Genomic DNA, 26,388 nt, shown 5'->3' with positions numbered 1-26,388 from the left:
AAATAAATAAATAAATAAATAAATAAATAAATAAATAAAAATAAAAATAAATAAATAAATAAATAGAATTCAAAATTGAGATTAAAAATAAAAAAAAAAAAAAAGAAATAGTTTTGGGAATACCATAAGGGATTTCAAATGAGTAGTTCTTTAATACTTGTATTAAAGGCAAAAAATAGGGAAATTACTGGAATTACTCAACATAAAAAATAGAAGAAACTATTTATGGAGGGAAGAGTGGTCTGTAGCCTACTCAATCTCATTCTCTTATTTTACCATTTCCATGTTTTTGATATGTCTAAGTCAATATAATACGAATATGAAGTTTGTGTTTACATGTAAGTAAAATCACATAAAACATTTTTTAATGCCTTGTTTCAGGTTAATTTACACAACTGAAGTTAACTTTTCATTGTTTTAAATATTTTAAGCACAAAATTAAAATTTTTTTTACTTGTTTGTAGCCTTTGACTACCACCCACCCCGTGACTCCACCATGTGAAGAGGGAGAAGTTTCTCACAGAAATCTATTGTCTATGTCTACCTAAATATAAAATCCATGATCCTCTCTGTAAATAATATAGCAAAAGATTACATTTATATTCATAATGCCAATGGAAATCACAGAGCAGTATTTATTTGAAAAGCTAATATCCTAAGAAAATCCATGTGGGGAGTATCAATTAATATTTGTACCATTATATAAGAAAAAATAAGAGCTTTCATAGGAGGCATTGAGAATTCAGAGCCAAGTAATAAGACTCCTGATAAAAATTATGCTGGAATTTATAGAGAATCTTTTAAGTTTTCAAGGCCACTAAAATCTAATTTCCTTCACTTAGTGCCTTTTTACCCTTCCTCTTTCCCCCAAGGTCCAGGTTGGTGAAATCTTTTCCCTCTGGGCAACTCCCTTCGAATTAATCTTGCCTGGGTCTAGGGTTCTTCAAGACTGGAAGATGGAGAACTAAACGATTGTGACAAATCATGTATCTCTGCCTCCAAATCCCATTTGGAAAAAGTGTGGTAGGCTGGGAATGAAAAAACATAGTCCATTCTCATTATTCATGGGTTTCATTATTTGCAATTTCACCTACTCATTAACGTTTATTTATAACCCCCAAAATCAATTCTTGAAGCACTCTCCTGGTCATTCACAGACAAGCAAAGAGCTGTGGAAAATCTGAGTTGCCTGGGGAGCACATTCCCCACAGAGAATGAACAAAGCAACACTCTGACTTCTTTCAGTTCTCATACTGTAAACAGTATCTTTCTCATGGTCTGTTTAGTGCCACATTTCTTTTTCTTTTATTTTTCACTTTTGTGATTTTTGTTGCTGCTTTCACTGTTTAAAATGGCCCTCACGTACAGTGTAGTGCTGTCTAGTGCTCCTAAGCACAAAAAGGCTGTATATTCCTCATGCAGAAATTATGTATGTTAAATAAGCTTTATTCAAAGCATGAGTTATGGTGCTGTTGGTCGTTGAGTCCACTGTTAATGCATCAATAATATATATTAAATGAGACATCCTCAAACAGAATAGAACAAGTTACGTAGTGACTGGTTGACGAAATGTTGAGATCAAAGAGTTGCAGGACCCTACCCCTGTGCCCTGTGTTCCTGTAGGATCAATGGCTTAGTATTTGCTATTCAATGTTTTGGTGACTTTATAGAACGTAAGTTCTATACTTATGTGAGAATTACTATACTTACATGTGCATATAATTAAAGATTAACCCCCTCTCCCACCATTCCAATCCTCTGTAATTTCAAGCAAATGAAACAAAGTTTTCTATATTCAAGAACATGTATTCACAGAATTTGTTCTTAAGCTCTACACCTATGTCCTCAGTGTTTGATCTATACTTTCAGATTCTATGGAAAGCCACTACGTATAAATTTATCTCCCAGCAGCATTCAATTTGGTTAAACCTAAGCAACACCAAAGGAATGTTTTCTAAAAACATTTCTTTTTTAGTACTTGCCTGCTTTATAATGACCACATTTCCCCAAATCCTTTACTTTGCACATAGATATACAATGTGGCATCATTTGCTATCTAACGGAAAAATATTCCTCACATTTAGTATCTGTCCCATTAAATAGAGTCTGGTTCATCCTACAGGGGCACCTGGGTGGCTCAGTGGATTAAGCATCCAACTTCAGCTGAGGTCATGATCTCACGGTTCATGAGTTAGAGCCCCACGTTGGGCTCTGTGCTGACAGCTCAGAACCTGGAGTCTGCTTCAGATTCTGTGTCTCCCTCACTCTCATGCCCTCCCTGGCTTGTACTCTGTTTCTCTCTCTCTCTCTCAAAAATAAATAAACATTAAAAAAATAATACATAGTTCACCTTACAGGATTCTAAAACTGGAATATTTGGTTCTATATCAGCAAGACCCTCTTTTTCTTGAGGTCTATATATGCTATCAGACAGCATACTTAAAGTAAAAGTGATAATAAACAAAGAAAACCAATCCCTCCAAACTAATGTAGGACAATCATTTTAAACGGTCCTTTAAAAGGGTATGCCTGGGGCACCTGGGTGGCTCAGTCGATTAAGTATCTGACTTCAGCTCATGTCATGATCTCAGTTCTTGGGTTCAAGTCCTGCCACTGGGCTCTGTGCTAACAGCTCAGAGCCTGGAGCCTGCTTCAGATTCTGTGTCTCCCTCTCTCTCTGCCCCCCTCCTACTCATGCTCTGTCTCTCAAAAATAAATAAATATTAAAAAAAAATTTTTTTTTAAATAAAAAGATACTCTTATAATTAGAAAACCATCAATAGTGTTCCTTAAATGGCAATGTAGCTGTGATAAAAACAATGACCAATGATGAGAAATTCAAAGGCCTGGTCTGTTATTGACATGCCAATGTACCAATGTTGACATTCTTCACATTTACCTTCTTTAATGCTTTTACTAAATCTGCATAATCGCCTGCTTCCAGTTTGGGGTTTTTCACTAGTACTTCTACAGCCTCCAGGGCTTCTTTTCTCTCTTGCCATTTTTTTGCCTCCTGCAAGACATAGTATGAGACACTTGTAGAATAGAAAATAAGTCAATATTTTTAAAAAATCTATTTCTTGCATGCTCCTAATTCAAAGATATATAATTCTTTTTTGTTTTCAGAAATTTTCTAAAGCTGGTTAAAAGACAAAATTGCAAAACTGTGTGGCCACTCAGAATGTTTTGCTCATATATACGTATAAATTTTTGTCCATACATAATAAGTATTTTCGTAACATTTCATAACCGTAAAAGTTCTACAAGTAAAAGAATGGGATGCCACCAACTTTTCCTTCTCATTTTCTAGACAAATGTTAGTAATCAAGTATTAAACAGAAAACACTGCTAGAAAGCAATTCTAGCATATCTCACAGGTGAAAGGAATTTCCATACTGACATTAAAAAGATCAGACAATCATATAACCAACAGCCAAAATTGTTCTAATATTGGAGATTAGTTTTATACATCGGTGCTACAATGCTAATCCTTTTGTTTTATAATCATAAAATAGAAAATACTTCACTAGAGATCAATTAATCATTCAATAATTTTGAATACCCACTATTTGAAAGAACTGGGGATATAAAGAAGATGAGAAACTTGTCACCCTGGAGAAGAACACAGTGCAATTCAATTTACCAAATATTTGTTAATCAGAAGTTAACGGGGGACTGAAGGAGCTGAAGGCAGAACTAAGAAGGTCTTCAATAAATAAATACTAGGTCATGACCATTATAAAGAGAAGTACAAGCTGCTTTGGTGTTACAGTAAGAGGATTTAACCTACTTTAGGCTAACGGGTGGGATCTCTCCTAAAAAGAGATTCTTATGGTGAGATCTAGAGGATCAAGAAGTATTATGGGGTGAATCAGAGAGAATGCTATAGGCAGAAAGAACAGCATATTTTAAGGTCCAGAGTTTAGAGGGGGAAAGTGTGGCACATCTGACACTGAGAGAAGTTTAGTATGATGCACAATGACAGGAATGAGAGAAGTGGTTGGAAGATAAGCAGGGCTCTCAAACGTGCCATAGTTTGCCTCAGTGGCCACAGGATGATTTGAGACATCATTAAACTCACGGAACCATTCCAAGGACTTTAGTGAGGTAATGATATGGGAAGCCTTTTATTTTTAAAAATGACAGCTTTTGTTACACTGGAAAATACAATGGGAAGGAGGCAAGAGCAGACACAAGTAGTCTTATAAGACTAGTGCAGCACGTGGGGCAAGACGTGGTGGTGGTGGTTGGGATAAGACTGTTTCTCAGTTGGGTGGAATTGTGTCTCTCTGGGTATATTTAGTAAAGTCTGGAGACATTCTGATTGTCTGACTCGAGGAATGGTTATTACTGATATCAGGTAAATGCCACAGATGCTGCCAAACACTACAATACACAGGACGGAACTCCAAAACCAAGAATTATCTGGTAAAAAATGTCAACAGTGCCACGGCCAAGGAACTCTGGGGTAAATTACTGGGGGATGGAGAAAAGGAGATGAATCTGAGAGATCTTTAAAGGTTAAAACTAGAAAGACAACGAGGAAAATGAGAAGTCAAGAATAATGTTCTGGTTTTTGGCAAGACAAGTAAAAGAAGGTGCTACAAATAGGTATATATACAAAGTAGTAGGGGAACAAGGGGAACAAAGAAGCAACTGATTCATTTTACTAAGGTATACATGGAAGGGGGTATACTAGGCAAGGGCTCCGCAGAACACTCTAATTATAATCAAGTAACTGTTTAACATGAAATAAATGAAAGAAGGTTACCATTACTTACAATTTTGTCATAAAAGTCTTTGGGAAGTTTGGAAAGAATTTCTACTGCCTCCAATAGCTCATAAGCATCTATCTGTGGTACCTCATCACCATCATCACCACCTTCCAGAAGAAAAACAAATCTTAAAAATGGATGGAATGTTTTTACTTATCAAATAGTGATCACTTCATTCACACCCTGATGAAATCTCTATGTAGAAGGACTCTGTTATTAATGCTATAAACACTTCAATTGGGGGTGCCTGGGTGGCTCAGTTGGTTAAGCGTCTGACTTTGGCTCAGGTCATGATCTCACGGTTCGTGGGTTCGAGCCCCGCGTCAGGCTCTGTGCTGACAGCTAGCTCAGAGCCTGGAGCCTGCTTCGGATTCTGTATCTCCCTCTCTCTCTGACTCTCTCTCTCACAGAAATAAATAAAACATTAAAAAAAAAAAACTTCAATTGTATTAAATGGCAGTTTTACAAGACGTGCCTATGTTCTTGTGGTAGGGCCTGTTCTTACTAATTTTCACAGAAACTGGTGTTTAAACCTGGCTTACCTCCCTCAGCATCACCACCAGCAGACTGTTGCTGTTCCAATTTAGCTTCTAGTTCTTGCTGGGAACGCAGAAATCGACTTGGTTTAGGAGCACCTGTTGGCAATTTGACCCATTCTTCTTCTAGTTCTTTCAACTATAAATATCATAAAATATTTTAAAAATATGCCTACATTCTCACCATTACATAACATAATTAACATTTACGTTTACTAATATCAGAACCCAGTTTCTTATTTATGTGGTTCTAGCAAGGCAAACAGGAAATGATACATTTAAAGTATATACATTTGGTATATATCAAATATGTTTGACATAAGTCAAACTGACATGTTTACTACCTAAGATGTAGGACTAAGCACTTAGAAAAAAGATTAAAATCTACTTTTTAGGACACTCATCAGTTCATGAATTCAGATATATTTGTATTAGATCAAGTCTCTAAAACTAATTGTAATAAAAAAGATAAAATGCATTTTGTCCAAATAAATAGAAGTCCTGCTATCCAATAGCATGATAAAGGGATGTTTTAAACTGCCATAGAGTCAACACTGACATACTGGAATCACTGAATACAAGGTATTTAAGCTGAGAGGACAAAATAACATCAGAAACAGCTACTCTGAGGAAAAAGAAATCAAATGATTTCAAAATTAAGAATGAAAAAATAACTATTTGTAAGGACAGAATATTAACAACAGGAATGAAATATCTTCATATTAACCTTATGCAAAGACAACCAAAAAACTTTTTTTATACCTCACCTGGACAGAGTTTATATTTTGTAATGGGGGTCTCAGAGCATCCCGAATCCATCTGTAAATCTCCACAGCAATTAGTTTTGCTTCATCTCGAACAGCCTTTTCTCGAGACTCAAAGAGTTTTGGCAACACTTTGATAATTGGCTTAAGCAAGATGATTTTGGAACCAAATTCACTAGACATGAAAAATTGTAAAAGAAACTTGTCAGCATGCTATCTACTTGGGCAGTGTTTCTTTTTATAGATATTTCATATTTTTCTCATTTCTTTGGCATTATAATTAAAATCATAAAAGCTGTTTATACTTTTTAAAAAACACTTATTTATTCTCTTCGAGAGAGAGTGAAAGCAAGGGAGGGACAGAAAGGGAGAGAGAATCTTAAGCAGGCTATGTACTGCTAGCACAGAGCCCAGTGCAGGGATCGAACTCAAAATTGGGAGATCATGACCCAAGCCAAAATTAAGAGTCAGATGATTGGCTGAACCACCCACACATTGCTCAAACACAGTTTTGTACTTATTATATATTAATAGAGTTACACAGGTTGAGATATTTTAAAGCAGCCAGAAAAAAAAAAAAAAAAAGAAAAAGGAACTCATAACCATGTTTTTAATTTTTAAAAAATATTTATTTTTGAGAGAGAGAGAGAAGAGGGGAGGGCGGAGAGAGGAGACAAAGAATCTAAAGCCCGCTCCAGGCTCCAAGCTGTCAGCACAGAGCCCAATGTGGGGCTTGAACCCACGAATCGTAAGATCCTGACCTGAGCCAAAGACAGATGCTCAACTGACTGAGCCACCCAGGGGCCCCCATTTGTTTTTTGTTTTTTAAATTTGAATCCAAGTTAGCTAACATATAGTATAATGTTTTAGGAGTAGAATTTAGTGATTCATCACTTACATATAATACCCAGTGCTCATCCCAACAAGTGCCCTCTTTAACGCCCATCACCCATTTAGCCCATCCTCCCAACCAACCCCTGCCAGCAACCTTCAGTTTATTCTCTGTATTTAAGGGTCTCTTATAGTCTGCCTCCTATTTTTATCTTATTTTTCCTTCCCCTCCCCTATGTTCATATGTTTTATTTCTTAAATTCTATATATAAGTGAAATCATATGATATTTATCTTTCTCTAATTTCACTTAGCATAATACATTCTAGTTCCACCCATGTTGTTGCAAATTGTATGATTTCATTCTTTTTGATCTCCAAGTAATATTCCAATGTTTGTGTGTGTGTGTGCACATGTGTGTACACACCACATCTTCTTTATCAATTCATCAGTTCATGGACATTTGGGCTCTTCTCAGCCTTTGGCTATTGTTGATAGTGCTGCTATAAACACTAGGGTGCATGTGCCCTTTGAAATCAGCAGTTTTGTAATCTCTGGATAAATACCTAGTAGTGCAATTGCTGGTTGTAGAGTAGTTCTATTTTTAATTTTTTGAGGAACTTCCATACTGTTTGCCAGAATGGCTGCACCAGTCTGCATTCCTACCCGCAGTGCGAAAAGGTTCTCCTTTCTCCATATCCACGCCAATATCTGTTATTGCCTGAGTTGTTAATTTTAGCCATTCTCACAGGTATCAGGTAGTATGTCATTAAGGTTTTGATTTGTATTTCCCTGATGATGAGTGATGCTGAGCATCTTTTCATGTGTCAATAGCCATTTGGACGTCTTCTTTGGAAAAGTGTCTGTTCATGTCTTGCCCATTTCTTCACTGGATTGTTTTTTGGGTGTTGAATTTGATAAGTTCTTTATAGATTTTGGATACTAACCCTTTATCTGATATGTTATTTGCAAATATCTTCTCCTATTCCATCGGTTGCCTTTTAGTTTTGTTGATTGTTTCCCTTGCTGTGTATATACATTTTATCTTGATGAGATCCCAATAGTTCATCTTTGCTTTTATTTCCCTTGCCATTTCTATGTTTAGATGTCACTCTTCCAAGATATTATGTAATGTCTATGGTCCAGAATGATATAAAAATTTTAAACTAACCTTTTATGTAACCTAACTAGGGACAGTTCAAATTTATAAAGGACCAAATGTGTATTATCTTAAATATAGGGGTGCCTGGGTAGCTCAGTCGGTTAAGCCTTCGACTTCAGCTCAGGTCATGATCTCACGGTTGGTGGGTTGAGCTCCACGTCGGGCTCTGTGCGGACAGTTAGCTCAGAGCCTGGAGCCTGTTTCGGATTCTGTGTCTCCCTCTGTCTCTCTGACCCTCCCCTGTTCGTGCTGTCTCTCTCTCTCAATCAGACATAAATAAAACATTAAAAATTTTAAAAAAATATATATATACATATAAAAGCTTAAAAATGTAATCATTTTATACATATTTATATGAGTGAAATCTACTGTCAATAAATTTTTAATAGTTCTTACGATTAAGGTGGTTCACTCAAAATTGACAACTCACTAATCCTGGCAGCGTATTTCATTCCTGACTTTGAAACTATCACCCTGTAACTCCAGCAACCTAAATCTCTGTTTCAGTTTTTCATGAGGAAAACAGTTGCATTCTGACTTTAAAAGGTAGCACATTTAACCTTATATATCTGTCACATTTTATATTTTTAAGTTCCTAACTGGCCAAATTTAGCTTTCTGAGTCACTGCTAACATTTTTGCATAGCAAATTCTAGAGCAAGAGGGATTTAGTTATGAAAGAACACTGACATTCTGTAGTAGAACTCATATACAGTTGAACCTTGAACACAGGTTTGAATTGTGTGGCTCCACTCATACATGGAATTTTTACAGTATAATATTGTAAATGTATTTTCTCTTCCTTATGATTTTCTTAGTAACATCTTCTTTTCTCTAGCTTACTTTAAGAATACAGTATATAATACAGATAACATGCAAAATATATGTTAACTGACTATGTTATTGGTAAAGCTTCCAGTCAACAGTAAGTTATTAGTAGTTAAGTTTTGGAGGAGTCAAAAGTTATACACAGATTTCTGACTGCATGGGGTCAGCACCCCTAGCCCCTGTGTTGTTCAAGGGTGAATTTATTTATCTATTATTTATTTTATCTTCTATATACACAAATGCAACAAAAATTTTCAGTATAGCTATGGACATACTCCAACTGGTTAGAGAAGATGGAAAATACTCTACTTCACAAATGATAAAGAGGTTATGTAAATAACCTGGTATATCAACCACAGCATGGTTATGTAAATAGTTTAAATAAATATAACATGAAAATAAACTAGATGATCTTTAAGATTTCCTTTAAAATCCCCTTTATTTTAATAGAAAAGAACATTTTAACTTGGCTCAAAGGAAAAATAAGAACTTAGAGTTATGAAATAATCATCACCATGCCTGAACAACCTAACATTTGGGAGCTCTGAGTCTTCCTTTACATTGCTATGGTTTAATCATAATTTGTTTGTTTTACTCTCCTGGCCTACTGAAAGACATATAAGAAAAACCCATGGAACAGGTCTACATGGAAAACAGATACCTTAACAAAACAAAACCTAATCTTGATACTAAATATATTACTACAGAAAATCACCTAGGGTTCTAGAAGCCTACTTTAGGGGTCACAGAACATTTTTGATTTCCTGAAGCTATCACTAACACAGGTAGTATGGGGAAACTGGAACCTAGGATTGAAGAATTTGGCCCTTTGAAGGTCCCAGAGAACTATTTAATTCTACTATAGATTCTGAGATGCATTAGGACAAATAAAGAACTACACAGGGATGGAACTGAATTACATCTGTAAGGAAGACAAAAGAAGATATACCTAACTTGCTCTTTTTCTATACTTATTCTCCCAGTCAGCTTAAAAGTAAAATAACCAGAGTTTACAGCATTTTGGATTAGAATCTTTCGGTTAAAGGGGGCGCCTGCGTGGCTTAGTCGGTTAAGCGTCCGACTTTCGCTTGGGTCATGATCTCGCGGTTCGTGGGTTCGAGCCCCGCGTCGGGCTCTGTGCTGACTGCCAGCTCAGAGAGCCTGGAGCCTGTTTCAGAGTCTGTGACTCCCTCTCTCTCTGACCCTCCCCTGCTCACGCTGTCTCTCTCCTCTAGAAATAAAACATTAAAAATATTAAAAAAAAAAAAAAAAAAGAATCTTTCGGTTAAAGGTAGGGGCGACTGGGTGGCTCAGTCGGTTAAGTATCCGACTTTGGCTCAGGTCATGATCTCACAGTTGTGGGTTCGAGCCCCGCGTTGGGCTCTGTGGTGACAGCTCAGGGAATGGAGCCTGCTTCAATTCTGTGTCTCCCTCTCTCTCTGCTACTCCCCCACTCATGCTCTGTGTCTCAAAAAAAAAGGTAATTATAGCATATATATTTTTTTATTAAGAGATCCATTACTAAGGACCAGAACATATTTACTGAGATAAACACAGTTTTGATAACCAAGTCAATTCACTAAATTTCTAAAATGATAAAAATGAACACACTATCTACTACTCATAAAAACATACCTAATATACTAGCCTTGAAATGAGGAAAAATTTATCACACAAAAATCTAAGTGATAGTCTAATTTTATAAAAGAACATTAGGAACAAAGTGAAAGACAACATAAAAGTTTAAGACTTATAAACGGAGGATCATTTAACAAAATTTAAGAATTTTGATATTTCCATGTAAGATAAACAGCAAAAGAAGCACTTCCTCCAAGAAGTAGGTCATACACTAAATCACAAGTGAGCTAAGTTGGGATGATCTTTACTTTACTCCTATAGGTCACACATTCAGGATTTCACTAGTACTGAACTTTCTAAAGTTTCTCATGTAGACAGTATTGGGGACAGGATGTCAGGTTAGAAGGACTGCCAAATCAGAACAAATCAGTGTTCAGATTTCCACAGCAAAGTATAGCTATTTGTTCCTGAAAGAGATCTCATTCATGAAAAACTTCACTACCAAACAACAAGAGATTCTAGTGTTTGAAAATAACTTATTATATAAGGGTAAAAGTTATTTTCTATTTGTTATTGGTGTGCTTCTGTTTAAAGGCATATAGAATTTACTTCTGTTTTACTAAAAAGGCATCTGAACAAAGGTTTGCTTTAGCTAATAAACTGTCTTTAGTCAATATTCCAAAGTACATAAATACATGCCTAAGGATAATAAAAGAAGAGCTGCTTAAACATTCTGAGGAGTTTTTCCTCGAAAAGGTCAATTCGTAATTGGAAAGCAGGTCAGAAACATCCCTTGCTCATCTTCATTAGAAGGGGACTTAGATAGGGCCGCCTGGGTGGCTCAGTAGGTTAAGCGTCCTACTTTGGCTCAGGTCATGATCTCACAGTTTGTGAGTTCGAGCCCCGCATCAGGCTCTGTGCTGACAGCTAGTTCAGAACCTGGAGCCTGCTTCAGATTCTGTGTCTCCCTCTCTCTCTGACCCTCCCCTGCTCATGCTGTCTCCATCTCTCTCTCAAAAATAAATAAAATATTAAAAAAAAAGAAAAAAGAAGGGGACTTAGATAAAATAACCATGCAATATCACTTGAAAGCGCTAAAATTCCTGAATAGAAAGCACCACACTTGAGGAATGACTTTAACTTTCCCAGGTCAATTTTCCTGGCTGTGTGGCATGCCAAGTCAAGTCCAGCAGTTTTCATTTCTGTTTAAGCCAGGAACTCAAACTCAGTTGAGATATTCTAGTTAATAGAACCAAAGCAAAATGTCTTACCTTAAGGCTTTTCTCAGTGTCTCTATGCAGGCCACTACAATCTTGGGGTTCTTGTTGTCCAGGCCTTTTAGGAGCTCTTCTTGCACAGCCTCTCCTTTCTCAATTTCTATGTACATCAGACAAATCTCAATGCCTAGCTCCTTGGCTCTGGCTTTGGGCTGGTTGAACACTTTACTTACAACACCTGACACAACTTCTCCTGTGGTTCTGTAATACAGAATACAAAACACCACCACCATCACACACACAAAAAAACACTTCAGTAAAAAAAGCTGGAAATGGTCATGGAGTTGGAGGGGAGGGGGGATGACAAATACTTTCCTAAATGCTTAGAAATGAAGTAAATAAGTTTCTAATTTTTAAATTTATGTTTAAGAACATGAAAGATAAACTTAATGCAAATCATAAAAGTTTAAGATGTATCAAACCAGGCGATGACACAGAACCATAGTTTCTGTGTATAAACATAGGAAAGTCGAACAAGAAAGCAAAAATCCCTTGAAATCCCATTACCCAGAGAAAACTTACTTTCAACTATTTGGTATCCATCCATTCAGATCTATCTCTCTATATGCATAGAAGATAGATAATATACATACAGATATATTTCACAAAGATAGGATTACAGAGTTCTTCCTTTTTGAAAAATTTTTATAAGGTCATTTTAAACATTTCTAAAGAACTTCTTCACAAAGGGAATGGATATGTACCTTTAAACAAAAAGCTGCTCTTAACTCCTTGGCAAGACTTTATAGTAACTTTCATGCTGTGAGTCTCTTCTAAATTAAATGAAACCTGGACCATTGGAAATCAGAGGAATAAAGTGGATTACAACTGCATCTATTTGTCAAAAAAGTTTCTGATATAAAAGGATAAATAAAAAAAGCAATGGTCCCATTAATGGTAAGGGAAACTCAGTGATGCTGGTAACAAAACTGTCAGATGAATGATGGTTTTTATTGTATAATCTTTAAAGTAAGTCAAGTATATGTTTCTTATGCAATTAAGTAGAGGGATTCCCCCTTCCTTTTTCTTGTACAGAGGGCTCCTGTCAATGACACTAAGATAGCATTAGAAACCCAGGTCTATGAGGTATGGGAGAGTGGGTGATCAAAAACCTCTATCACCTACAACTCAAGTCAAACTGGCCAGGAGCCATGGAAGTTGTTTAGTTAGCACCACCTCTCCAAAAAGCGAAAAATGCCTAATGACCACACAGAGAAGTGTTTCTAAGATCACCTAGCTAGGAAGCCTTGTAGAAAGAGTTTCTGTAATGCCCAAATGTTTTCAGTGAAATTCTGGTAATTCCTTTCCTAACACCCTCCAGTTTCTTCTACAAGTTACTTGAGATTTTCTCTCTAGTTTAAAGTAATTCCCATTACAAAAGGCTCAAAAGGAAATTTACTTGCTCATCAAACTTTAAGATAAAAAACTACAGATTTCATTTCTAATTTGCTCCTCTTTAGAGATCTCATGTACTATTTAGATTTCTGAGAGCAGATAAAACCCGAATGAAAAACAAGTACCAAGGAGCTTTGAAGAAAATGATTATCTTCCAAAAGTGCTAATAACTAAGGACAAGGATCCATAAATATACATAGCTTAACCATGTAGTACCAGACAAGGATTTTACCAGAAGAGTTGGAAAAAAACTACTTACTTTCCTGCTACATGAGCATTTTCAACATACACAAGTGCAGCTTCTAACCCTTTCAGCTGAACCACTGCATTGGAATCAGTCACAAATTTTTTGATCAGTCCTAAAAATTTGGACCATTCTGGGCTCTTTTCATCTTTTATTTTCTGGAAGATCTTCAGGGCTTCTTCATATCCACTTAACCTTGCTTTCCAGAGCTAAAAGAAAAGTATTTTGAAACAAAACACAATTTAATGAGATTATTATCTACTATTAATTGGAGGAGTGGGAGGGAATGACTGCCCTATACCAAGTAATCTGAACACAGGACCCTATGATTAGAAACAAAAAAGGAGTTTAAGAAATTCAGAGTTTTCAAAGAGAATTAGCTAATAAACTTTTTCTTATAAGTGTTTAATATTTGCAATATTCTTCCAAGGCCATCCAGAATTCCCAAGAGACCACTAAAAATCTATCTCACTCTGTATCCAAGTGTTAGTTTTTACTTCTGTGTAATATGCAATTTGTAATTAAAGATGTAACGATTGAAAAATGAAAAATCACCCTGCTGAAACTGCCTCATCTCCAAAGCATGTTGTTTCTCAGTTGTGTTGTGTAATCATTAGGCAGCTGTATACTATATACTATATATATCGTGGGAGTGCTCAGAAAACAAGCCCGACACTAAAATCTGAGCTCCAGAAAAGTCTTACCTTGTGTTCACATTTCTGATCAACCGGCAGTTTCACCCACTCACTGTCATCTCCCATTGTGCTTCCAGTTTCTCCTCAGAATTAAGAGCAATTCCTGGTCAGACAAAAATCGGTACCTAGTAAATCTAACAATCAAGCAGTCTTGTAAGACAAAATGATTTTTCTGAGATTATTATTTTTTCATGCATGTACCAATAAGAGTAAAAAAGCTCATTTTTTGGTCAAATCTCCACTTAATTCCATTAATAGGATATTTTAAAAGTGAAAGAAAAAAGTTAATAGAGAAAATCGACACAAAGGGGTGCCTGAGTGGCTTGGTTAAGCTTCCAACTTCAGTTCAGGTCATGATCTCATGGTTCTTGGGTTTGATCCCTGTGTCGGGCTCTGTGCTGACAGCTCAGAGCCTGGAGCCTGCTTCACATTCTGTCTCTCTCTCTCTCTCTCTCCGTTCCTCCCCTGCCCACAATCTCTCTCTAGAAAATAAATAAAAGATTTTAAAATATATAAAAAAAAATAAAGACTACATACAGGTGCCTGGCTAGCTCAGTGGGTAGTGCATATGATTTCTGATCTCAGGGTCATGAGTTTAAAGCCTCACACTGGGCATAGAGCTTACTTTTTTTTAAGTTTGTTTATTTTGAGAAAAGAGAGAATGGGGGAGGGGCAGAGAGAGAGAGAATCCCACTGACAGTGCAGAGCCCAATGCTACACTCAAACTCACAAACCATGAGATCATGACCCAAGCTGAAGTCGGATGGTCAACTGATTGAGTCACCCAGATGCCAGGAGGGAAGAGATTACTTAAAACAAACTAACTAAATCAAAATTGGGGAAAAACAACTAAATTAATCTAGAAAGGATGGATATTTGTTTAAAAAAATGCTTATATATTTTCCCAAATGGGAACTTCCTAGATATATAACAAAACCAGAATAAAACTGAACAGCTGAGCTACCTGGCCTTTAAAATGGCAAAAGAGTTTCAAAGAAAGGCATACTTGTAACTATTAACCTAAAATTCTTTCAGACAATAGTCATTATGGAAAAATCTCAATGTTACCCAGCTCTCTATCTAATTCTGGTAAATATGGCTCTAGACAATATGATTACATAAACTAGTAACAAATTAGGGGCACCTGGATGGTTCAGTCAGTTAAGTGTCCGACTTCGGCTCACGTCATGATCTTATGGCTCCTGAGTTTGAGCCCTACCTCGGGCTCTGTACTGACAGCTCAGAGCCTGCAGCCTGCTTCCAATTCTGTGTTTGTCTCTCTCTGCCCATCCCCTGATCACACTCTGTCTCTTTCTCTCTCAAAAATAAACATTAAAAAAAATTAAGTCCCTGAATGAACTATATTTTTATGAACTTTATATCCTTTTTTAGTTAGGTTTATACACAACATTCCTTTAAAAGCTATATGCTATTCATTTAGCTAACATCTTTTTTTCTTTTTTTAATTCTAGAGAGAGAATGCATGCATGTATCTGCACGTAGGGAAGGGGCAGAGAGAGAGAGGGAGAGAGAGAACCCAAGCAGGTTTCATGCTGTCAGAGCAGTGCCCAACCTGAGGCTCAACCCCACAAACCATGAGATCATGACCTGAGCCGAAATCAAGAGTCAGACACTAAAACAACTGAGCCACCCAAGTGCCGTAATAATAACTTTTTTTTTTCTGATTATAAAAGTAATATATGTCAACTGTAGAAAATCTGGAAAGTACAGAAAATACATAAGGAAGGAAAGTATTAAAACACAATTTTAGGGGCACCTGAATGGCTCAGTCAGTTAAGCATCTGACTCTTGGTTTCAGTTTAGGTCATAATCTCACAGTTTCATGAGTTCAAGCCCAGTGTTGGGGGTCTCTGCTGGCAGCATGAAACCTGCTTGGGATACTCTCTCTCCTTCTCTCTCTGCCCCTCCCCCACTCATGCTGCCTCTGTCTCTCTCAAAATAAGTAAGTTTTTAAAAATTTAATAAAAATAAAATAAAATAAAACAAAACACAATTTTAGGTGTGCCAGGGTGGCTCAGTTAAGTGTCTAACTCTCGATTTTGGCTCAGGTCATGATCTCATGGTTCATGGAATCAAGCCCCGAGCTGGGCTCTGTGCTGATAGTGCGGGGCCTGCCTAGGATTCTCTCCTTTTTCTGCCCTTCCCCAGCTCATGCGTGCATGCACTCTCTAAATAGATATTTTAAAAAACCCCACAATTTCACCGCTAATTATTAACCGTAAAAAGCACTTAGTGTATATCCACTTAAATCCTTTCAGAGTTTTTCAAAGGACGTGCAAAGGATGTATAAATGATATGAAAAAGACAAGTATAATCCTCTTGGAATCTTTTTCTCATATAGCCACAAACATTTTCCCATGTTTGAGAACATAATGTTTAAAAAAATTTTTTTTAATGTTAGTTTCTCTTTGAGAAAAAGAGAGCAAGAGCAGGAGCAGGGCAGGGGCAGAAAGAGAGAGGGAGACAGAATCTGAAGCAGGTTCCAGGCTCCAGGCTCTGAGCTGTCAGCACAGAGCCTGATGCAAGGCTCCACCCACTAGTGGCGAGATCATGACCTGGGCTGAAGTCAAAGTCGGATGCTCAACCAACTGAGCCACCCAAGCACCTGAGAACATGATGTTTAAAGGTTGTAACAAAATTATGAATCTTAACAGTGGACATTTAAATTGTTTCCAAGTTTTCAGTATTATATATATAATGTATAAGGATATTGTTTATTTCTCCATCCTCAGAGGGAGTCTGACATAAAATATACCTTCAATAAATACTTGTTTAACATATACCTTGATGGTGTCTGCTATGAATTGGGTACTGTGCGAAGTACTTTTTAAACACCTTGACTCACTTTGTACTAACAACAACTACATGAAAGAAATATAGTCTCTCTGTTTTACACACTAGGCTCATAAAATTTAAGTAACTTGCCTAAAACAACAAAACTGGGATCACATTAAAATTCAAAATCTATGCCTCTTTCTTTACTTTTTCCCTTCCATCAAAATGTAGGGAACATCCCAGTGAAAGCTGTATACTCAGAGACTTAAGTTTATTAGAGTAAGTGGAACTTTCATTAAGATGTCTCTCCAAAATGCCCAGAACCCTGAGAAACAACAGCAGTGCACTTTAGAGTATGAGTCAAACCTTAGTAGCAATTCTGCAGCAATGGCAGGAGATAAAAACAGTACAGCAGTTTGTAAAGTAGTATGTCATTACCTAAGTTGAAGATGCTAATATTAGACTTTATTCCTAGGTATGTATGTATGTATATATGTATGTATATATGTGTGTATGTGTATATACACATATATATACACACATACTAGAAATTGATGCCAACTGCACCAGAAGATCTATATAAGACATTCACAGCAAAGTTGTTCATAAAAGCCAAAAGTTGAAAATACTTCAGAAGTTCATCAAAGAGAGAATGAATAGTGAAATATTTATTGAGTGCAATATTATATGGCAATGAAAAAGAATGATCTATGCCATGCTTCTCAAACTCTTTAATGACAATCTGTTTTTTTTTTAAATTTTCTAGCAATCCCTATCAAAATAACACCAGCATTCTTCACAGAGTCAGAACAAACAATTCTAAAATTTGTATGGAAGCAGAGAAGACCCCATGTAGCCAAAGCAATCTTGAAAAAGAAAACCCAAGCTACAGGCATCACAATCCCAAACTTCAAGCTGTATTACAAAGCTGTAATCATCAAGACAGTATGGTACTGGCACAAAAGCAGACACTCAGATCAATGGAACAGAATAGAGAACCCAGAAATGGACCCACAAACATATGGCCAATTAATCTCTGACAAAGCAGGAAAGAATATCCAATGAAATAAAGACAGTCTCTTCAGCAAATTGTGCTGGAGACACAGGCATGGTGGACAGCAAAAGGCAAAAGAATGAACTTGGACCACTTTCTCACACCATACACAAAAATAAACTCAAAATGGATTAAAGACCTAAATGTAAGACAGGAAGCCATAAAAATCCTAGAGGAGAAAGCAGGCAAAAACCTCTTTGACCTCGGCCACAGCAACTTCTTACTCAACACGTCTCCAGAGGCAAGGGAAACAAAAGCAAAAATGAACTATTGGGACCTCATCAAAATGAAAAGCTTCTGCACAGCAAAGGAAACAATCAACAAATCTAAAAGGCAACTGACAGAATGGGAGAAGATATTTGAAAATGACCTATCAGAGAAAGGGTTAATATCCAAAATCTATAAAGAACTTATCAAACTCAATACCCAAAAACCAAATAATCCAATGAAGAAATGGGCAAAAGACATGAACAGACACTTCTCCAAAGAAGGCATCCAGATGGCTAATGACACATGAAAAGATGCTCAACATCACTCATCATCAGGGAAATACAAATCAAAACCACAATGAGATACCACTTCATATCTGTCAGAATGGCAAACATTAACAACTCAGGCAACAACAGATGTTGATGACGATGTGGAGAAAGAGGATCTCTTTTGCACCACTGGTGGGAATGCAAACTGGTGCAGCCACTCTGGCAAATAGTATGGAGATTCCTCAAAAAATTAAAAACAGAACTTCCTTATGACCCAGCAATTGCACTACTAGGAATTTATCCAAGGGATACAGGTGTGCTGTTTCGAAGGGGCCATACACCACAATAGCCACAGTATGGAAATATCCCAAATGTTCATTGATAGATGAATGGATAAAGAAGATGTGGTATATATAGATAATGGAGTATTACTTGGCAATCAAAAAGAATGAAATCTTGCCATTTGCAACTACATGGATAGAACTAGGGGGTATTATGCTAAGTGAAATTAGTCAGAGAAAGACAAGTATCATATGACTTCACTCATGTGAGGAATTTAAGATACAAAACAGATGAACATAAGGGAAGGGAGGCAAAAATAATATAAAAACAGGGAGGGGGACAAAACATAAGAGTCTCTTAAATATAGAGAACAAACAGAGGTTCTACTTATATAAAAATATCTAGAGTAGATTAAACCTTAGAGATAGAATGCAGACTGTGGGGTGTCAGGGGTTAGGGACAGCAGGAAATAGGAAGAAACTGCTTAATGGGTAAGGAGTTTTACTGTGGTGTGATGGAAATGTTATGAAACTAGAGGTGGTGCTGGCACAACACTGTGACTTTACAAAATGCAAATGAACTGTTCACTTTAAAAGAGTTAATTTTATGTAAAGTGAATTTCATCTCAAAAAAATTTTTTTCAAGTTCTCAGGTGATTTTAATGTGCAGCCTGGGTTAAAAACTTCTAAAGTTACTTTCTTGGCCTAAGTCTGAGCTGCAAATGCAATCTCTCCTATCTAACTTTTTTTAAAAGACAGACATTCAATGAAAGCTTTCAACACATTTTCTAACCAAGAGACTGTGAACTGTCAGTATCTGACTGTCACTATTCTGTACGTTCACTGAAATACTTTTTCTTTTTCTCTTGTTGGTTGCTTTGAGAAACATGAAGAAAAAGAATATCTAACCCAACTACCTCATATAAAATTTAGATGCCCGCATATTATATTTTCTGAAATGGCTTCTACTACTTTATAGCCTTGGTTTTTAAAAATTGGGATTTATGGTTTTGCTTTTTTTTGTTTGTTTAAAATTTATTTTTATAGTAATTTTAGGTTCATAGCAAAATTTGGAGGAAGGTACAGAGATCTCTTAAATATCCTCTGTCCCCCTGTTATCAATATCCCCCACCAGAGTGGTATATTTGTTATGACTGACGAACCTACATTGACACATCATAATCACCCAAAGTCCATAGTTTACATTAGGATTCATTCTTGGTATTGTACATTTTGTTGCTTTGGATAAATATATAATTATATATTATATATCATTACAGTCCTACATGAGTATTTTCACTGTATGGTTTTGCTTTTTATTCAAAGGAAAGGCATGCTTCATACCCAAACTTCCCCAGCCACTGAAATAAGGGATACAGTGTTTGTTTATGTATGTGGCACTGGGGACTCTTGCTCTTTGTGTTTGTCTTCTTCCTGGATTGATATATTAAGGAAAAAAAAAAAAAGGACTTATGCACTAATTTCTTCCCTAATTATTTTCATGTAAAGAAATTTTTTTAATGTTTATTTATTTTTGAGAGACAAAGAGAGACTGAGCATGTGCAGGGGAGGGGCAGAGAGAGAGAGGGAGACACAGAATCAGAAGCAGGCTCCAGGCTCTGAGATGTCAGCACAGAGACCGATGAACTGTGAAATTATGACCTGAGCCAAAGTCAGACGCTTAACCAACTGAGCCACCCTGGCACCCCTAATTATTTTCATTTTAAAATTAACTTTAGAACTTAATTTTTTACATCTACAAGAAAATATACACAGTATGTGAGTTAGGAAGCATTACAATAAAATTGACCCATTGACCTAACACCCAATCTAAAAATCAGAACATTACCATTATTGGGGTACCTGGGTGGCTAAGTCAGTTAAGTGTCCGACTCTTGACTTCAGCTCAGGTCGTGATCTCATGGTTCATGGGTATGAGCCTATGTCAGGCTCTGCATTGACTGCGCAGAGCCTGGTTGTAATACTCTGACTCCCTCTCTCTCTGCTCCTCCTTTGCTTGTGCTCTCAAAATAAATAAATAAACTTTTAAAAAAAATAAAAGCCCAACACTACCATTATTATTAGTGCACCTGGGCATTTCTTTCCTACCCCATCCTTCTCTCACAGAAGCACTTTCCTGGAGTTCATTTAGTTCTATGCCATAGTCACAGTCACATATCCCTAAACAACAAAATTAACTGTGCTTGCTTGTAAATTTTAGAAAAATATTATCTGTATGTTGTCTTCCATGATTTACTTTTTTCATTCAATATTTCATTTGTAAAATTCATCTGTGTGTGTGTACTATAGTTCAAAGCTACTCAAAATGTGGTCCAAAGGCTTGTGCTGGTTCACAAACGTATCATTCAGAGACAAGGACAGAAATGAATAGTGGTTTAGAAATTGCCATAGCACCTAACTTCTTTTATTATGGTGGTTTGAGGATCTTAAAAAAGTTCAGCAAGGCTAAAGTGTAAAATGCAACACAGAAAAGTAAAAGGATATAAAGTCAGGCTGGAACGTAAGTCAAGATCAGACCCTGGAAGATCCTGTGAGCAATGTTAAGGAATTTGGACTTTATCCTAAATGTAAAATGAAACTTTGAAGAACTATAAATAGGAAATATTACATGTGCTATTGAATTTGCATTTTTTTGAAAATTTAAAAAAATGTTTTATTTATTTTGAGTGGAAAGGGCAGAGAGAGAGGGAGACAGAGAATCCCAAGCAGGCTCCATGATATCAGTGCAGAGCTGGATGCAGGGCTCAATCTCATGAATCAGGGCTCAATCTCATGAATCATGTTATCATGATCTGAGCTGAAATAAAAAGTCAAATGCTTCAGTAACTGAAACACCCAGGGGCCCCCAAACTTGCATTTTTTTTGAAGACCATATGTTGTACATGTAAAAAGCAACGTAAAGAATGGTTTGGAAGGCAGTAACAATGAAGGGAAATCAGTTAGAATACAGTGATCTAAATCAAAGATGGTGGCAGCCTGCACCTAAGGATGACAAACTGTGCATCTTTTGCTCCTTAAAGGTAAAATGGAATTAATACACGTAACATGCCACTTTGTCTTAGGAGTGTACAAAGTGTGTGTTTGGGGGTGCCTGGGTGGCTTAGTCAGTTGAACATCTGACTTTGGCTCAGGTTATGTTCTTACGGTTCATGAGTTCAAGCCCCACGTTGGATTCTGTGCTGACGGCTCAGAGCCTGGAGGCCCTGGTTTGGATTCTGTGTCTCCCTCTCTCTCTGCCCCTCTCCCACTCATGCTCTGTCTCTTTTTCTCAAAAGTAAAATAAAAACATTTTTTAAAAATTTTAAAAACAATGTACAAAAGGGGTTCTTTTTTGTGCCATAGGCCTCTGGTAGAGTCACAGACACCTTCTTCAGAATACTTTTTAATTTATAAAATAAAATATTTAAGATTATGTCAAATAACTTTGAAATATAATTGTTCATTAAATATTATCAAAATATTTATTTTAAAATGTGCATAATATTTTAAATGAACTTCTCCATTCATTAAATAAAATCTAGCAGCAGGTATATTACTATAATTACTACAATTTTGAAGTTATAATTAACAAAAATATTTTGATATATATTTCATAATGTGATTATGAAAATTACTTCTATTGGTAACCAATACACAAGTCATTTAAACATTACTGTGGCTTATGACATACATTCTTCACTGAAAAAAAAAAAGCTAAAATTTCAGATAGATGGTTAATAAGAAAAAATATGCAATTATTTTTCCTTCCAAGTTCACAGAGTCCCTGAATTCTAACCCCAGGTTAAAATCTCTTGGTCTACGACCTTCCAAATCCTATGGTCACATGAAAGCTCCTTACTTTCAAAAATTTTAAGGCACTGTTTACAATAGTCCCAAATAGTTCCAAAGTCCCCATTTAAAACAGTTAATACCAATCATATATTTCAATAGTACTTTATATTTTACAAGTATTTTTACAATAATTTTCTTATGTGAGATCTAGTGAGGAAGATATTTAATCACTTCTATGTATTTCACAATGTAAATGCAAGCACACTGTTTTATTACCTCATTGGGTTTTCTTTTTTGTATTCTTAATCATGCAGGTCTTTCCTACTAAAACTTACTAAAAGATTCTCTTGAGCAAGAACTTTTTGTCTTATTAATCTCTATCCGCACAATGCTGAAAGAACAACATGATATAAAGCAAATATTATTAACCTCTTTTTACATGTAGGAAAATAAAGGTATAGTGTCTTACCCAAGGGGACTTAAGTAGGAGAAACTGGCCTAGAACAGATTTCTTGAAGCCTAGTTTGGTGAATTTCTTACAATTTATCTACATATGGTTTCTAGATGATCTATAGTGAAAACTATTCAATCTTTATAAGTAGCATGACTTATTTTGGTGATTACCTAACCCAGTTCATTTTTTAAAATGTTTTTATTTATTTTTGACAGAGAGAAAGAGTGTGAGCGGGGAGGGGCAGAGAGAGAGGGAGACACAGAATCCAAAGAAAGCTCCAGGCTCTGAGCTATCAGCAAAGAGCCTGACAATGGGCTGAAACCCACGAACTTCAAAAATCGTTACCCGAGCCAAAGTCTGACACTTAACCAACTGAACCACCAGGCACCTAATTCAGTTAAAATATAAAGAAAAAATATGAAAGAAAATATAAAGAGTAAATGGGCATAATGTGAAAAACAACTTTATTTGCCTCTTTCAAAAGGACTTAGGTAACGTAAGAGAAATTTAAAATACAGTTAGCTGGTAAGGGGGAATCATCTTTAATCAGCAGCTGCCTCTAATAATTAAGCCTACCCAACCAATTGGGCCTTAAAACATTGTTAACCTGCCTTTGAATAAAAAAGGAATGACTCCAGTTTTAACTGTAATTTGGGATTATTCATGCAGTCCAACTCTTCCCCTTGAAAGCTCTTATTCCATTGAGAGATGGCTCTACTAACTGATAAAAAAAAAAAAAATCATTCCTTGAGATTAATAAAAAACAAAAGGATGGTAGACTATAATGGCTATAATTCATAATCGTTTTTGAATTTCTGACTATAATTCTAGAACATTTGGGGAAGTGGTCTTTAGAGAGAACACTTGCAGGGGCACCTGGGTGGCTCAGTCAGTTAAGCGGCTGACTTCTTCTCAAGTCACCATCTCATGGTTTGTGAGTTCAAGCCCCATACCAGGCTCTGTGCTGACAGCTCCAGCACAGAGCCTGGAGCCTGCTTAAGATTCTGAGTCTCCCCCTGTCTCTGCCCCTCTCCTGCTCAAGCTCTCTGTCTCTCAATAATAAATAGACATTAAAAATAAATAAATAAATAAATAAATAAAGTGACCACTTGCTTGAAAGCTGAACTTTGCAAATTTTAACTAGGCATTATCACAAAGACAAGACCTTGGGGACATCCAGAACATATACAGAAAGTAATGAAGAGGAACCTCATAGTCAGTATAAAATAGATCACATGTAAAATAAAATGTAACAATTTCATGAAAAGTCACATTAGTTAAAAGCCTGAATGATTTCTTTAGAGGAATGTAGTGCTGTTTTCAATATACACAGCAAACTGAAACCAAACTAGCATTCACAATAGCCAAAGAATGGGAACTACCCAAATGTCCATCCATTGATAAATACGGAAAATCCACACAATGAAATTATTATTCAATAATAAGTAGAAATGAAGTACTATAAAGAACTCCTAAAATTCAACAAACAACCCAATTAAAAAATGGGCAAAGGGGATGCTTGGGTTGCTCGGTGAGTTAAGAGTCCAATTCTTTTTTTTTTTTTTTTTTTTTTTATTTCTAGGAGACAGAGAGAGAGACAGCGTGAGCAGGGGAGGGTCAGAGAGAGAGGGAGTCACAGACTGAAACAGGCTCCAGGCTCTGAGCTGGCAGTCAGCACAGAGCCCAACGCTGGGCTCGAACCCATGAACCGCGAGATCATGACCTAAGTGAAAGTCGGACGCTTAACCGACTAAGCCACCCAGGCGCCCCGTTAAGAGTCCAATTCTTGATTTTGGGGCAGGTCATGATCTCACAGTTCCTGATATGGAGCCCTACATCTGCCTGGGATTCTCTCTCCCTCTCCCTGACACTCCCCTGCTTGCACACATGTGTATGCATACTCTCTATCTACAGAAATTAATAAACTCAAAAAAAATTTTTTAATAGGCAAAGGACTTGACGCTTCTCCAAGGAAGATCTACAAATGGCTAACAGGCACATGAGAAGATGCTTAACATTACTAATCATTAGGGAAATGCAAATAAAAATTTTAAGATTCCACCTCACATCTAATAGGATGGCTACTGTCAAGACAAAACAAAACAAAAAACAATTGTTGGCAAGGATGTAGAGCAACTGAAAACTCTTGTACACTGTTAAGAATGTAAAATGGGGGGCTCCCGAGTGGCTCAGTCAGCTGGGTGTCCAACTTTGGCTCGTCATGATCTCACAGTTTGTGAGTTTGACAGCACAGATATATATATATATATATATGTTATATGTATTTTATCACCTTGAAACCATTATACTTAAAAAAGCCAGTTTCAAAGAACCATATATTGTATAATTCCATTTATATGAAATGTCCAGAACAGGCAAGGATAGCTGCCATGGAAAACACTATGGCAGTTTTTAAAAAAATTAAAAACAGAATTACCATCTGATCCAGCAACTCTACTTCTGTGTATATATGCCCAAAAGAATTGAAAGCAGGGTCTCAAAGACATATTTGTACATCCATGTCCATTTCATAGCAGCATTATTCACAACAGCTAAAATGTGGAAGCAACTCAAGCGTTCATAAATGGATGAGTGGATAAGCAAAATGTAGTTTACACATACAATGGAATATTATTAAATATTATTTAGCCTTAACAAGGGAATAATTCTGACATATGTGATAGTCAAAATCATGATAGAAAGCAGAAGGGTTTTTCCAGTGAATAGATGGATTGGGGTATGTTCAATGGGTATAAAGTTTCAATTTTCCAAAATGAAAAAAATTATGAAGATGGATGGTGGTGATAGTTGCACAACATAATAGATATGGTATCTGATACCAGTGAAATGGTTAAGATGGTAAATTTTATCTGTATTTTCCCACCTTAAAAACATTATACTAAAAAAAGTCAGTTTCAAAGAACCACATATCGTATGATTCCATTTATATGAAATGTCCAGAACCACAAAAATTAGATCAGTGGTTGCCTAGGACTGAGGTATTTGGATAATGGGTAAGGAGTGTGGGATTTCTTTTTGGGGTAATGAAAATGATCTAAAACTGACTGTGGCGATGGCTGCACAAATCTAGAAATATACTAAAAGCCACTGAATTGTACACTTCAAAATGGGTGAGTGGTATGTAAATTATATTTCATTAAAACTGCTTAAAAAAAAACTAACAAAGTTTACTAACAAAAGTCCTTAGGAGATAAGAATGATTTGTTGGGGCTCAGTTGGTAAAGTGTCTGACTCTTGGTTTCAGCTCAGGTCATGATCTCATGGATCGTGAATTCAAGCCCCAAATTGGGCTCCATGCTGATAGTGTGGAGTCTGTGTGGGATTCTTTCTGTCCCTCTCCTGCGTGTACGCTCTCTCTTTCTCTGTCCAAATAAATAAACTTTAAAAAAAATGATTTTTAAACCTACTGATCATTTTACATGTGCATG

The 26,388-nt window shown here is 36.4% G+C and overlaps 1 protein-coding gene across 2 annotated transcripts in view; it reads right to left on the bottom strand.

Moving 5' to 3' along the window:
- The window catches only part of CKAP5 (cytoskeleton associated protein 5), a 110,920-nt gene that overhangs the window by 54,133 nt on the left and 30,399 nt on the right, over window positions 1-26,388 (bottom strand). For both annotated transcript variants that reach the window (XM_039226747.1, XM_039226748.1), the window contains exons 2-8: window positions 14,093-14,186; window positions 13,404-13,597; window positions 11,744-11,950; window positions 6,079-6,250; window positions 5,318-5,450; window positions 4,782-4,882; window positions 2,900-3,013 (exon numbers count right to left, since the gene is read on the bottom strand). In XM_039226747.1, the coding sequence (XP_039082678.1) occupies window positions 2,900-3,013; window positions 4,782-4,882; window positions 5,318-5,450; window positions 6,079-6,250; window positions 11,744-11,950; window positions 13,404-13,597; window positions 14,093-14,149 (978 nt within the window). In that variant the 5' untranslated portion in view covers window positions 14,150-14,186. The remainder of the gene's footprint in view (window positions 1-2,899; window positions 3,014-4,781; window positions 4,883-5,317; window positions 5,451-6,078; window positions 6,251-11,743; window positions 11,951-13,403; window positions 13,598-14,092; window positions 14,187-26,388) is intronic.

The sequence above is a fragment of the Hyaena hyaena genome, unplaced genomic scaffold, assembly GCF_003009895.1.
Source record: "Hyaena hyaena isolate Hyena2069 unplaced genomic scaffold, ASM300989v1 scaffold_23, whole genome shotgun sequence".
Classification (NCBI taxonomy): Eukaryota; Metazoa; Chordata; class Mammalia; order Carnivora; family Hyaenidae; genus Hyaena; species Hyaena hyaena.
This window is presented reverse-complemented; position numbering and strand designations above follow the sequence as displayed.